Source organism: Hypomesus nipponensis, chromosome 13 (genome assembly GCF_054491055.1).
Source record: "Hypomesus nipponensis isolate SF chromosome 13, ASM5449105v1, whole genome shotgun sequence".
Classification (NCBI taxonomy): Eukaryota; Metazoa; Chordata; class Actinopteri; order Osmeriformes; family Osmeridae; genus Hypomesus; species Hypomesus nipponensis.
In genome coordinates this window covers 18,879,308-18,894,932 of record NC_140373.1, presented here as the reverse complement: position 1 = coordinate 18,894,932, position 15,625 = coordinate 18,879,308, and the positions used below count along the sequence as shown (strand labels likewise).

The following is a 15,625-nucleotide window of genomic DNA, read 5'->3' as shown; positions in this document are numbered from 1 at the left end:
GTAAACTAATTTGCCCGAATAAGGAGACTTTAGTTGGTCATATTGAGTGAATTAACAACTAGCTAGCTAACTATTCGCTGTTAGCCAAAGTTTTGCTAATACCAAGACACGTGCGATAAGATGTCAAAGAGAGACGCCAAGAATGTGAGACAGGGAGGTTTGATGATGGATATAACTGATGAAAGCTCGTTTCCCGGTTTATGTACTCCTCTGCCTCATACTCCATTAAAAAGCCCAAATCCCAAGAAGATCTGCACGAAAGAAGATTTAACAGTATCAAATGCCGACATCCTAAAGGCCATTAATGGTTTGAATGACCGTTTTTTGAAGTTTGAGGAAATTGTAATGAAGAATACAGCCGAGATTGCCAGAGTGCAGGAAAATGTGAAAGGGCTGGAAATCCAGTGGAAAGGGACTGATGACACAGTGAAGAAGATGAGTGACCAGATGACAACCCTGTGGGAGAAACAAGAAGAGTCGGAGCGGTACAGTAGGAGATGGAATCTTCGTCTTCTGAATCTTCCAGAAAGCAGCAACGAGGATGTGAGGAAGGAGGTGCTGGAGATTATCGCTGAAATCATCCCAGAGGAAAAGAGCAAGCTTGGGTTTATGGTGGACACCGTGCACAGGGTCGGACGCCCAAGAGAAGATAAAAGCAGTCGTCCCATCATCATTCAGTTCACTATGCGCACCTTTAGATACAAAATATGGAGAGCTTCTTTAAACGCCGACGTCATCAAGAAGAAGAACCTCCGGATAGCTGAGGATTTAACCCAACAGGAGAGACAGTGCAGAAATAAACTGTGGCCTCTTGTGCAGCAAGCACGCGCCAACGGGAAGAAAACTAAATGGCAGGGTCCTGTTGTCATCATTAACGGTGTGAGACACACGGCATGACTTGTTAAAATTACCTTAACGTTAGGCAAACTTTTCAAGTTCGATATACTCAAACTTAGTGGGTTAATTTGCTCTCCTTGTATGAAACTAATAGGGCAATATGTTCACTCCAATAGCTAAAACAAGAGTTTCAGGAGTTAATTTAGGTACCCGTGTTCAGAACGTTCTACTTGGCGGTAAGCTAATCTCTGTTATTTTCTATCTCAGAGTGTTTTTTCTTTAACTAACGCTAGTTCATATAACCTTACAAACATCCAGTTAAAACGTATTATTTTCTTTATTATGACAGACTTCCATTTTAGTTCCTTAAAAATATTATCTTTTAATGTCAGAGGTATCCGCGACAGCACCAAAAGGAAATCAATTTTTTTGTTCAGTAGACGACAAAATGCCGATTTGATATTTTTACAAGAGACTCATTCGGTCGAAAGTGATGTGAAGTTTTGGAAAGCGCAATGGGGCGATCATTGTTATTTTTCTCATGCCTCTCAACAATCAGCAGGTGTCGCCATTTTCCTTAACAAATTTAAAGGAGATATAGTTGAATCAGTGATCTCAAATGAGGGTAGATGGATAATCCTGGTTTTCAAATTTGACAATTCCTTCTTTATAGTTTGCAATTTATATAATTATAACAATGCAGCTCTGGCCAAAATAATGTTTATACAACTTTGTACTAAACTTGACACCTTTAAAAACAAATATAAGGATGCACACTTGATTATTGGAGGCGATTATAATGATGCTCCAGATGATCTTGTTGATAGAATGCCTGTTAAATCAACTCCATGTTCAAGATTTAAAAGTACTGTATATATTTGTGAACAACTGTCAATTATAGATGTTTGGCGATATTTAAACCCCGACATTAACGAATTCACCTGGAGCAATGCCAGTGGATCCTTACAATCTAGGATTGATCTATGGCTTATATCTCCCTCTTGTTTGCAGTTTGTGACAGACTCATCACATAGTTATGCCCCACTTTCTGATCACAAATTAATTTCAATCCATTTAGCAGGAACAAAACAACAGAAGGGTAATATACGTGGTTATTGGAAACTAAATAATAACTTATTAAAAGACGCTGAGTTTTGTGATTTAGTCAAAGAAACAGCAAAAAGCATATTTGGTAATAACGAAATGAATCACATACAAAAATGGGAATATTTCAAGTTTAAAATCAGAGAAATGGCAATTAAACGAAGTAAAGTAATAAAAAAACATAACATAGCCAAAGAAGTCAGTATTATGGATAAATTAAATGTGCTAATGAATAAGGGTAATCTTTCAGAGGAAGAAGAAACGACAATGAAAAAATTAAAAGAGGAAATAGATAAAATGTATATTGAATTGGCTAAAGGGGCATTTGTAAGGTCCCGAGCAAAATGGCTGGAACAAGGGGAAAGAAATTCGAGTTATTTCTTTGCTTTAGAGAAGCGAAATCACAAAAGAAATAATTTAACTACTCTTAAAATTAATGATAACATCACCTCTAATTCTTTGGACATTGCAAGACATGTTGGTACATTTTATAGCAATATTTACAAATCAAATATTCAATTTAGTGATTGTGATAAATTTATTGAATCAGTTAAAGAATTTACACCAACTATATCTGATCACTTTAAGATGGAATGCGAACGTCCCATTACTAATGTGGAAATCTCAGAGGCTGTTAGTGCAATGAAAAAAGGGAAATCTCCGGGTATTGATGGGCTTTCAGTTGAATTCTATTTGCATTTTTGGGAAACCATTGAAAATCCTTTATTTGATTTATTCAAGGAATGCATTTTAAATAAGGAAATGTCCACAACTATGAAGCAAGGTTTAATATGTCTTCTCCCTAAACCTGATAAAGATCACTTAATGATAGAAAATTGGAGACCTATTACACTCCTAAATATTGACTACAAAATTTTATCATTGATTTTTGCTAAACGGTTAAAAAGAGGTCTTCATGAGATAATACATGAAACACAAACAGGATTTATGTCTAACCGTCACATTAGCTCTAATATAAGACTTGTTCTTGACCTGTTGGACTATTCTGATAATATCAACACTGATGCACTGGTACTATTTCTTGACTTCTATAAAGCATTTGATACGGTAGAACACTACTTTTTACTCAAAACACTTCAGATTTTTGGTTTTGGACAACATTTTATATCTTTAGTAGAAATGCTTTATAAAAATATTGACAGCTCTGTGATATTATATCCAAACACCACAGAAAGATTTCCTGTACTGAGATCAGTTCGCCAGGGATGCCCTATTTCACCGTTCTTGTTCTTGCTGGTGGTTGAATTATTGTCATTACATATTCGACATAATCCTATCATTAAAGGTTTATCTATTTTTGGTAAGGAAATTAGAATAACTCAACTAGCGGATGATACAGCTCTCTTTTTGAGTGACAAACATCAGATTGAATATGCTATAACCCTAATTGACCAATTTTCAGCTGCTTCGGGTTTAACACTTAACAAATCTAAATGTGAAATCTTATGTTTGTATCAGACAGAAGAGGAAAACATGTTTAATATACCTGTTAAGAAATGTGTTAAATATTTAGGCATTCATATTTGCAAGGACCACATGGAACGTCAACAGCTTAATTTTTCATCTAAATTGAAGGGGACTAAAACAATACTGAATTTATGGCTTCAGAGAGACATTTCTATTTTGGGAAGGATTCTTTTGACGAAAGCAGAAGGGATTTCAAGATTTGTCTATCCTGCACTTTCTCTCAATGTTCATGATTCAACATGCAAAGACATAAATACTATGTTTACAAACTTTGTATGGAAAAATAGACACCATCATTTAAAAAAAGTGGTGCTCTCTGGTTCTAAGGATGAAGGTGGATTTGAACTTCTGAACTTTGGGGACTTGAATTACACCTTTAAGGTGAAATGGTTGAAGGAATGTCTGAGAGCGCCGGAGTCTTTATGGTACTTCATTCCCAATAATATTTTTCGCAGTATAGGAGGTCTTAAATTTGTATTGAAATGTAACTACAGTTTTACAAGATTGCCGTTGAAACTATCACAATTTTATCAACAAGCTCTTTTGGCCTGGAAGCTGTGTCATTCTCACAACTTTTCTCCACACAAATCTATTTTATGGAATAATGAATGCATCACTGGGAGGAACAAGTCACTCTATCTGCAGAATTGGATTGATAGAGATATTATTTTCTTAAAAGACCTTTTTGATTGTAATGGACAATTACTTAAATATGAATCCTTTCTCAGAGAGAAGTCATTCCCGATAACATTTAAAGAATATAGCTCGGTTTTCAAATCTATACCTACTGGCATATTAGAATTAATGAAAGGTTATAAAAAACAAAATGAGGTTTCTGGATTTAATTCTACTCTTTATATAAACGGTATTGATATTATGAGCAGCAAATGTACTAATAAGCTAATTAGAAATTGCTTCCAAAATTCAAAGAAAATAACACCTCGTGGAAAGTTTTTCTGGAATTCTCATTTTACTGATATTAAATGGCATAGGGCATGGCTTGTTCCTTTTAGATATTGTATCACAAATAAAGTTAGGGAATTACATTTGAAAATACTGCATAATATATATCCTACAAACTTGTTTATCTCAAAATTCATGCCTGTTGATAATTACTGTAGCTTTTGTAAAACAGAACAAGAATCGTTGACCCATCTTTTTTATGGATGTTCATTCTGTATTACATTCTGGAAAAGTCTTGAAGATTATATTGTATTTAAAACGACACATACAGTCTCGCTTGAAGGGAAACATATTATTACTTATTTTGAATGTACAGATAGCAATTTGGGTAATATTGTTAACCTATTTATTTTATTAGGTAAGTTCCATATTCACAAAGCAAAGTTCTCCAAATCAACCCCATGTTTTAAAATGTTTCTAATTGAAACTGACATGTACTTCGAGTCTCTTAAATTGGTAAAAAATAAGAAAGGTAGTATAACAATGGATATCTGCTCAAAACTATTCAATTAAGAATTATTGCTGTAAGTGTCTTTACGGAAGTTTGCAAGTCTGTCACCTTGTAACATTTTTTATTTTTTGTCTCATTTTTTTTCTTTGTTGCAAATTGTGAAAATTTGATTAGTTGTAAATTGATTTATAATAATAAAATTAAATAAAAAAAAATAAAAAAAAATAAAAAAAAAAAAATACTAATGTCAGAGTAGACTACATTTTGTTGCTATGACAGGACTTGTTCAGAAATCGGGATATCAGAAAGAACATTTAAAAAAGGAGAGAGCTAGCAAGGGCATTACCCCCAAATAAAAGTAATAACAAAACATTTCCTGTCAACTTCGAAAGATGCGCCCAGCCAGGCTGCAGAGACGAGCAGCAGTAGCCACAATGCTAGCCAAGAGGAAGCTAGTTTGAGCAAAGCTGACACTGAGAAAGTGCATGTTCTGCATTGCTCGTATTACTCTGAGGATATTCTGCACTTTACCTTAACCACTTAACTGTGGCAGGAAGAGAAAGGTCCTTCAGTAAGCTCAAACTCAAAAAAATTACTTGCGCTCCACAATGAGCCAGGGGCCCGTTCGTCGTAAGGGTTGAAGCTAAGTTAAAGTGGAACTGAACTGCGATTAGACACAGTGATATTATAATAGTATATACATTTAATAACTTTAAAAAATATATAACATACAACTGTATGCCATATTCCATAAATGATCGATATTTCTAGTGTGTGAATTATGTACTTAAAGGTGACATGACATGCTGTTTTTGGATGCTTTTATATAGGGGTGTTTCTGCAACTACGGGCACTTTTAAGTCCCAGTAGTGAAATTTGGGATTCATGTTAAGATTAATCATATGATGTTTGATAAGTATAAACACAGTGTTATAACACATCTTGACCTAAAAAATCATTACTAAATAATGTGATTTAATACAATTTATGAAGAATTTTATGGGTCCAAACATCACTTTTGTTCATGTCCCACCACTCTGGTCTCAAGGTTGAGATGCGTAAAATGAGGTAATTAAATTACAATATGAAATTATTTTAAATGCAATTGTTTTATAAACATATTACTTTACACCATATTAAAATATTTTTTTTTGTTTACTGATTATTTATATGATTTGTACGTCGAAATGCGCCTGTCCCACACTTCTGAGTCCTTACCGCGACACTGGAGAAATGTGATTGTGAATTTTTTTTGGAGAGCCAAACAAATCTAATTTCCATGGAAACAGCAGTTGGTAAGTGAGCACTTGGATGACAGATTGGGCCACACTCACTAAGTGCCCCTCAACATCAAGCAAAAACAAGGTAAATATCATATTTTCTTTGGAGGTATTTATTGTGTGTCCTTACCATACAGCGTAGAAATTGTGTGTTTTGAACTAAATTTTAAAAATAAGTTAATATTAATGTGTAATGTATGTATATTAGTTGCTAAGAGTAAAAGCTAACATAGCAATTCTTGCTAGCTAGCATGAATCTGCAAAATTAGCAAAAATGTCATTACCGCAACATGTCCTTACCGCGACATAAGGTCTTTACCACAACACCTAAAGCTGTTGCGGTAAAGACCTTGTGTCGCGGTAGAGACAAATTCAAGGTGATATATTATATTGCAAACACTAAAAGGGAACTACACCCATTTTCAAAATTCATACATGTTATTACTAAGTGTGTGAACGTTTAATTTTTTGTGATGTCATCAATTATTATTATTGTAAACTAAACATATAAACATGTTTTTGTTCAACCCTAGATGAGACCAAATTCATCTGCAATAAGATCACGGAAATGCAGAGAGGAGATGAAAAAAGACCCGGACAGATACGAAGCGTATCTACAGAAGGAAAAAGAGCGTTACAAAAAAAGAAGTGAGAAAGGGCAGATAAAGAGTGTCTCTCAACTGACGAAAAGAGAGACAAATCTGAAAAGAAGACAGTGGAGGATAAATAAAAGAAACCAAAGGGAAAAAAACAAAATGCTGGAGGCCTCAACAAAGTTTCTTTCTACAAACACACCACCACTATCCCCAGAAGTCTTACCTGTGGATGAAGCTGTGGATGACTTACCTGTTGCTCCTCAGGAACCTGCTGGTGTCTCACCTAATGTGGTAGTCGCTCAGAAGAGGGGGCGTAAAAAAGTGAAAACGAGGCAAACAAAAATGTACAAAGAACTTACAGAGGCAAAGTCCAAACTTAAGAAGGCATTGGCCTCAGTCGAAAAGTACAGAAAGCGTTGTTTCAGGCTTTCAAAGACGACACATACGACTGCCTCACCCAAAACCAAAGCCCGCCAGCAAAGTCACACATCCCGACGCCAAATTAGAAAGGTTCTTCTGTTCCATAATGTCATTATGGCAGAGCTGAAGGAGAGCAGCAACTCACTGACCAACCCTAAAGAGAAGCAGATAATTTAAAAAGTGATGGCAGGAAAGATCATAAAGAAATATCGACTTGGAAAGTATGCAAATCAAGAGTTTGGGTTCTCACAAAAGATGATGAGAGCAAACCAAAAGAGGCCAAACTCCCTGGATTATCACAGGAAAAAGCAATCAAATGTGATCACCAACACAGATGACCTAACAGTGGCACAATTTCTTGAAAGGGACGACAACAGCAGGGCCACCACAGGAAAAAGGGACACAATCACTAAAAAGCAACTGAAAATGCAGAAGCACCTACTCTCCGATTCTCTTAAGAATCTACACCAGAAGTTCAAAGGAGAGAATCCGGACATCAAAATCTCCTACAGTGAGTTTTGTAAGAGGAAACCCTTTTGGGTTGTACATCCATCAGTCAGAGACAGGGAAACATGTCTCTGTAAAATATGTGAAAATGTACAATTCATGGCGGATAGGCTATACCAGCAAAGTGTAGTGAAGACAAGCAAGGTTGAAGACTTGATGCTATCTATGTGTTGTACTCCTTCAAAAGAGTGCATGTATAGGGAATGCTCCAACTGCAAAAACAAAGCACTCCAAATTCTGCCGTTTGAAGAGGGGGGTCAGACGTGGTGGCATCATTGGCAACACAAAGCAGAGGAGAGAGAAAAAAAGGCAAAAGACGGAGGGACAGAGAAATTTACAGTTCATTTGACAACCAAGGAGAAGGTGTATCGAACCCTACAAGTCCTCATTGATGACTTCTCTGAAATGCTCCAGGCAAAAATAGGACGGCATATATACAACATTAAGCACCAGTATGCTACCTTGAGAAAGCTGAAGGAGAATCTGACCGAAGAGGACGTTTTACTGCATGTTGATTTTGCAGAAAACTATCTCTGCAAATATGCAACAGAAATACAGGCAGTGCACTTCGGGGATTCTCATAAACAGGTGAGCCTACACACAGTTGTGGCCTACACCAAGGGATCACAATCTTCGTATTGCACTCTGTCATCCTCCTTCCGCCATGACCCATCGGCCATATGGACACATCTCAGACCAGTTCTGCACGATCTGCAGGAGAAAAATCCCAGCGTAAGAGTACTTCACATGGTCAGTGATGGACCAACCACGCAGTATCGTTGCAAGAAGAACTTCTTCTTCCTGTCGACAGAGCCCTTCAAGATGGGATTTAAAAAAGTGACATGGAATTTCCTTGAAGCAGGCCACGGCAAGGGACCAGCAGATGGTGTGGGTGCAGCAGTAAAGAGGACGGCAGATGCCCTAGTGGCAAAGGGGATGGACATACACAATGGGGCCATGTTGTTTGAGGAGCTGTCAAAGGTCAAGTCCTCTGTGAAACTCTTCAATGTCACAGATGAGGAGATATCAGAGGTTGAGAGATCCCTGATCGATGATCTTCAGACAGTTAAAGGCACCATGAAGATCCACCAGGTATGTGATAATGCTGCACCATTAAATTTCATGAATATTTTAAAGGTGACATAACATGCTCATATTCAGGTTCGTACTTTTTTTTCCAGATCCACACATCAGTCTATGGGCAAATCATGTGGAGAGTTTTGAGCTGCTTCTGCAGAAACCCAGATCCATGCACCTGCTTCAGCCCACAGTGCGTCACCTTCGCTCCTGTACCAGAGTCTTCCATGGGAGCCCTCCATCAGCATCCTCCAACATTCCAGGAAACTATGGCAATACAACCAATTCCAGATGTAAATGAGGAGCTTATCGGGAAATGGTGTGTCGTTCTGTACGACAATGACCCATACCCAGGCATCATTCAAGACGTCGATACTGAGAGTTGTGCCTTGGTCAAAACAATGCATAGTGTTGGGGCCAATAGGTTCTATTGGCCGATGAAGGATGATGTCATCTGGTACACACAAGAGAGTGTGGTTGGACTTGTGCCAGAACCCAAACCAGTCACGGCAAGGCACATGAAGCTTATGGACTCGGTTTGGAAGGAACTCTGCTCTCGTTTTAATTAGTACTTGGTACACAAATGTAATGTGAGAGGCTGTTAGTGCCTGTCACATTACGATGTTAATGTTCGTGTATTAGTATTAATGTTCAAGCCACTTGAGGCCATAATATTTTTGAAAATCAGTTTATCCAGTCTTTAATGACACGTAAAGCCTTTTTTGACTTTACTGCGTTTTCTTACAGTAGCGTTTTGTTAAGGATACATTACTGTATTTACATTTACCGTTCAAATTGCATGGGGTCATCCCTATGTTCCCACAGCCCAATGGCCCCACAGTTCTTTGTTCCTGAAATTAGCGACTAGGTTTAGGCATCACAGCTGCGTGATTAGGGTAAGGGGACTGGTTAGAACAGGAGTGAGACAGACATTAATAGACAGACAGACTCTTCAATATAGTTAGATTACTTCGAAATGTAGGACCATCGGGCTGTGGGAACATAGACATGCTCCCCATTGCGTCCTTACCGGCACACAATGTCATTACCGCAGCAATGCTTTATTTTGATTATAATTATGATTTTTATTTGCAAAAAAGATTTCAAAACTGTTTTAGAGATGATTTACACATTTGAAATAACAATATCTGTCATAAAAATAATTAATTATTCTTTTTTATGTGTATGAAGACAATTGTCATAAGCTTACGGTCAAAATTTTCCATGGTGTAGAGAGAAAACATAAAATAACACATTTTTTATTATTTTCTTTTATCAGTAATAACAATGATGCACAAAGCTTGTTGAAAATCAATTTCAATGTATTAATGTGATAGAAATTAAAAAAAGGAAAAATGTGTAAAATGGACATTATTGTACTGTTGCGGTAAGGACATTTTGTGATTAAATTGATGAAAACCATAAAAAAAAAACATATTTCCAGATTAAAATCTTAATGACTACATGCAATGTTGTGTACCTATTAATGTATATTACAGACTCTGATGGTTAAAATTCAAATTCATAAAGGTTGATTTTTTAAATTTGGGAGAGTCAAAAGTGACCGTAGTTGCAGAAACACCCATAGGCCTTAGTGGTCCCCTAATACTGTATCTGAAGTCTCTTTCCCGAAATTCGGATATCGCGAACGCCCATAACACCAACAGCATAACGGTTATCCAAATAACAAAGAAGTGTACAAGACTGGCGTTATTCACACACACACTTGATTCCATTTGCATTTATCTTTACGTTAGCAACAGTAACTCAGCTGTTGGCTGCAGAGCTAATGTTACAGCCACATTCTAAGGGTAGCAAGCTAGGTAACCATATACAGTAAAGCAACAAAATGATATAGCTTTAGTTAACTTACTTGTCCAAGGTTTGTAGCTTGACCAAGGAGATTTAGTAATGATCCAGAATATAATTTCAGCAAGGCCAGCTTTGTGTTGGCTCAAGTTGAGGAAACAGTAGTGGCAGAAATTTTTGGCGCAGACATGCAAAACTTTGGGAAGTTGTGTGGGCGCATTTCCAGCGAAAATAAAATTGAGATATTGGTTGTGCAGAGGCTCGGATGAAGGAATTAAATAAAGACTTGTGCTTGCATTTGTACATCCAAGCACTGAGCAACTGTTGTGCTTCGTTTGTTTGCTCGCCATGATGTCTCTCCATAAAAAAACGATATCGCACTTGCCATTCCACGGTGGTAGCTCACTTTCTCATGGATGGGCCAGATGATCTGGGCAGGCAAAGCAGAGAGAGGGGAGGTAACCTTTCTCGTATCTACGTCACTTGGAGGAGATTTTCAAACAGAGCGTTTGAGCCTTCATTTTGTCAAAGGCGGAGAAGAACACCCAGGGCTTTGTTTAGACCTATCGAAAATTCTAGCCATTGGGGGACCAAAGGCAGGCTAGGGGAACTCATATTAATGTTAAATAACCTCATAAAATGAAGTTTTCATGTCATGTCACCTTTAAAAAGAACTGGGCGCCGCCATGTTTAAATGACGTACACACCTGACGTCACGAGAATGGTTGCTCTCAATTTCAACCCGTTAAACTGCATTAAAAATGGAAGAAAATCGAGCCATCATAGCTATCCCTGTTCATCCATGCTTTCGAACTAATATGTAATTATGTACCCGCAGTTGTCCCATATGATGCAGAATGTGTTTTTGTCGGAAGATGTAAATATAGTTAACACTGACAAGTTGAACAAAAACGAGTGGTGATGTACTCGTAGCTAGCTACTGTACTAGTCGTAACTGCAGACAATGCCAACAGCCAGAATTGATCTGATCAAAGAGGCAGACCTGGATAACCTGGGTGTTTGGTGGTCCACCAAAATGATCGTTCATCATTGAAGACAGGCTCTTTCCCATGCTGTGTGAGGAGAAAGACCTTTTATGTTAGCTTATCATATGTGTAACCTATGCTCGGTCTGACCCTGTGTTGTTCTGTGCATCTGACAATAAGTTTGGAGCGCCCGTCACATAGCTGGTAGCCTATGTTTCAGATATTAGCCCCTTCAAGTTGTGTGAAACATGCTCACTGGTTAAGTTGATGACTTATTCGCTGCTAAATTAAACAAACTACAGTGTAGGTAACGTAACGTAACGGAGCTAGCTTTGGCTACAATCAGGTGTGAATGTAGGAGCTAGAGCTAGCTAGCGTAGCTATGTCAAAAACGCCAGTTTGTGTACTAACGTTAGCGTATTTAACAGGTTTATAAATATAAACCACTTATGTAAAGTGATCCCTGCAAACTCTGAATCCGGGGGAAGCTGGTGGGATTTGGCGCTGTATAGATACAAGCCATTTTCGTAAAACCGGTTGCCGCTTGGGTAGGACATGATAGTGAATGCCTTGTGTCTTGTAAAATGTGTTTTTACAAGTGTGTTCTCCTCGGGTCATTCTGACCCATCAGTCATTGTGACCCACCTTCGTTTGCAACAACTTTACCGCATACAAAAACAAAATGAAACATTTTCTTTTAACCGTTGGGCTGTCTCAGACCCCCCACATTGCGAAGATGAAAATTATTTTTATTTGGTTTTGTATTGGGTAAAATTGGGTAAACACAACGATGGTTCATTATGAACCTTTTGGTCATGTGACCCGAAGGCAGCACAAGGGTTAAGCTATTTATACCTCTGTTCTCCCTGAAAATCTATCAATGTCGATCTTGATAACTGCTAGCAAGCGGCAGTCACAGTACCTAAACATTCTTGTGACGTCACAGACATGACGATACAAAGATGGCCGCGCCCATTAGTTAAATCAGCCTGTTTAAGGAGAGCCTTGCCACTCCCTATTAAGCCCCATTGTACCGAATTTGGTTGCAGTTCCACCAGAGTTCCACTGGGGGTGATCGAGTGCATGTTGAATGGGAGTCTATGGAGCTAAACGGCTAAATTTGTCTCTTTTGCCTGATTGTCGTTGAGAAATCTCAGATTTGATTGTAGTTTTTGCATGTTCAACATGGATTATAGGTCGAAAGTTGAATGAACGAGTACTTATGTCCTTTTGATTTCTTACAGGGTGAGTTGTTGTTGCCTATAACACACTAGCATTCTGCTAATGAATGCTGATTGATTAATGAAGGACTGATACGACCAGAGCTCTTGCTTGATGGCATCCGAAGCGGAATCAGAATGTCAGAGCATTAGCAACATTAGCAACAACATTAGCAAGCCAAAACTCTTTCTAGCATGTGTATTGACAGGAAGAGCCTAACCTGTCAGCTGTGTTGTCGGTGCCCTGAGAGAAAAAAGTAAGTGACCAGAGCTTGCCGTCAAGCAGTAGCTCTGGTCGTATGATGTGTATGACGTCAATAAAATTTTCAAAAGCTTTTTAGAACAGAAAGGCCACTTTAAAAAAATCTAACAGCCAGCAGTGTGTATTTTTTTGCCTCCCCTTTCGAATTCATAATTCAAATTACTAGCCAAAAAATTATATCCTGAGAAAAGTGGATTTTGAGGGGTACCGCTCCATAGACCTCCATTCATTCTGCACTCGCTCGTTAGCGCCCTCACATGGAACTTCAACCAGTTCAGAACCCATAAGTTTCCCGAGAGTGGCAGTTCTCTCTATATTAGACATTCTCTGATATAAGTAAAGACCTATTGGGAGGGCCCATTCACTGGATCTTTTCAAGGGCCCAGCCATTTCTATGGGCAGCCCTGGTCATAAGTAATCATATACTTTTTTGTTGGCTACATTACAATTACTTATAGGGTGCTAACTAGCCTACAAAACATCAACAATCTCAATTTTGACAGAAAACTGATTTTCGATCTTTTTTGGCTTATAGCCAACAATGAGCGGCCGCGACATCCAGGCGCGTTTCAAAATTATTGTTAGGCTATGTGTTTTGATTTTGGTGTGCCACCCCAAGATTTTCCCTTGCCCCATCTGGCCACCCCTATGAAAAATGTCTGAGGGCGCAACTGCTTTCAAGTGGAACATTTTAATAGAATCATTAATATATCTGAACAATATATACAATTCATTCATGTTAATGTGTAGGCTATTCCAGTGACCAGCGATTTTGTGTTTTAGTTCCCTCTAGTGAAAACACTGTCAAAGTGCATCTGAACACTGCCAAAAGTATTTGTTATATTCAACAATAGCCTATATATAGGGATACCTTAAGGGTATGTTTGATAGCTCTTCTAACTAACCTGTCTGTTACCATTAACAACAAACGAGGCATACTTTAGCCAGAGTCATGAAACAGCATGTGATCAAACGTAAGATCCTTTATTCATTTGTTCCATATGTTAGGTGAACCATAGATATATATATATAAACACTCTTTATATATATCTATGAGGCTAACTACAAAAAGTGGAATTTAGAACTTTCGAGTTTTTGAACAACGTTTCTTTACGCTGTAAACCAATGGAAAGGCGTTCTTAATCTCTATATAAAATAACAGCCACTCCTTTGATTAAGCAAAAATCCGATACACTTTCTAGATCTGACATGATCTTATCTACAGCACACAATTATTTTTTGTATCCGGTCCTCAACGTCTTCAATTTTTTTTTGCATACATCAACTACAAAAAAAGATGCATAGACATAAACGTTGACATGTGTAACCTTTTATTATATTACTCGAAATCTCTGCAAATCAATCGCTAGATTATGACTTGCTCTACACATTCACTGTATGGATAGCGAGTGGCTGCCAGCCAGCATTTCAACGTTGAATGTCAATCGTGTACCGGGTGACCTAGCTAGACTATGCAGCTAGCACAGAAGAAAGTTACGTAATGTGATGATACTGAATTAAAGTACAAAATACACACCAAGGTTGCTGACAACCTCAGCAACCTTGTGCCAGGCATCATTTTTTTTGTTTACGTCTCTGTAATCGAACATAGACGTATCATACAATACTGGGTATGAAGACACACATACGATGAATTGCTCTTCCATGTTGAAATTGTAAAACCTAGAAAAGTTTACCATGACCAACAGTTGCTTCGTTACAAGAAACAAGAAACCAACCCGATTGGCCAACGCTAGCGTTTTCACTCTCCTCATTTACATAAAGTTGAGAAAATCCAACTTTCAACGCCCCGCTCGCCTTCCTACAATGCCCTACACGAGCGTCAACGCCCAGGTTTCATTGAAAATTAATTGGAAGTCGACGCCCCGCTCTGCCCGCTCCGCTGCAGCGTAAACGCACCGTTACGGTGCGTGTCCACTACAGCGGAGCGGTGCGTTGACGCTGGTGTAGGGTATTGTGGGAGTGTATGCGAGTGCTTGAAAATGGATTGGAAGCCGACGCTCCGCGCTGCTCCACTGTAGTGGACACGCACCATTAGGGGCACTTCTTTCGGCCTGGGACATACTGGCTGCGAAGTGTCTGGAAGCGCCGCGCAGCGCTATGATCGGCTACAGTTGAGCAAAAGCTGGTCACACCAGACGCGCATTTCTCTGCACTGGTCACCAGAGGTGTCAAAAGTATTCATATTCAAATCAAATGTATTTGTATAGCCCTTTTTACGTGCAAGCATGTCACAGAGGGCTTCACATACGCCCATAGAACTGCCCCTCAACCAACCTAAACCCTCAAGGAGGGTTAGGGTTCATTACTCAAGTAGAAGTATAGACCAATTATTTGTTTGTAAACATTCGGATGCGCGCGCAATGTGGCTGCAGAAAACCGGGAAAGGATAGCATTTTAAATGGAAAAAGGACCACACGGATAATACAAATAGATAGATTTAAAAAGACCAAAAAGGTCAAGGAGGACAGCCTTTAAGAGAGAAAGCCATTACCCATTGATCTGTCGCATCAGAATTTTGATTCGGGTCACGAAATTCTTGAAATTTGAGTGAGAATGTTGCCCGGTACAGACCACATAGTCGAGCTGCAACCATGTCTTCAC

General features: G+C 38.4%; 1 protein-coding gene and 1 long non-coding RNA gene across 2 annotated transcripts; both read left to right on the top strand.

Moving 5' to 3' along the window:
- Positions 1-352: 352 nt before the first annotated feature.
- LOC146260541 (uncharacterized) lies at positions 353-5,082 on the top strand. The gene is made up of 2 exons (XR_014729500.1): positions 353-877; positions 1,014-5,082. It is a non-coding gene; the product is annotated as an uncharacterized LOC146260541 (long non-coding RNA).
- A 590-nt stretch (positions 5,083-5,672) lies between these two features.
- LOC146260540 (uncharacterized) lies at positions 5,673-10,304 on the top strand. Its single transcript, XM_084669840.1, has 3 exons — positions 5,673-6,208; positions 6,657-8,738; positions 8,828-10,304. The coding sequence occupies exons 2-3, from the start codon at positions 7,323-7,325 to the stop codon at positions 9,290-9,292; spliced, it is 1,881 nt and encodes a 626-aa protein (XP_084525966.1). The 5' UTR covers positions 5,673-6,208; positions 6,657-7,322; the 3' UTR covers positions 9,293-10,304.
- The last annotated feature ends 5,321 nt before the right edge of the window (positions 10,305-15,625 follow it).

Bases quoted from the DNA above. Each gene is read 5' to 3' on its own strand.
- LOC146260540 (XM_084669840.1), top strand. From the start codon at position 7,323: ATGGCAGGAAAGATCATAAAGAAATATCGACTTGGAAAGTATGCAAAT. The intron at 8,739-8,827 runs GTATGTGATAAT...TTTTTTTTCCAG, and splicing joins GCACCATGAAGATCCACCAG to ATCCACACATCAGTCTATGG.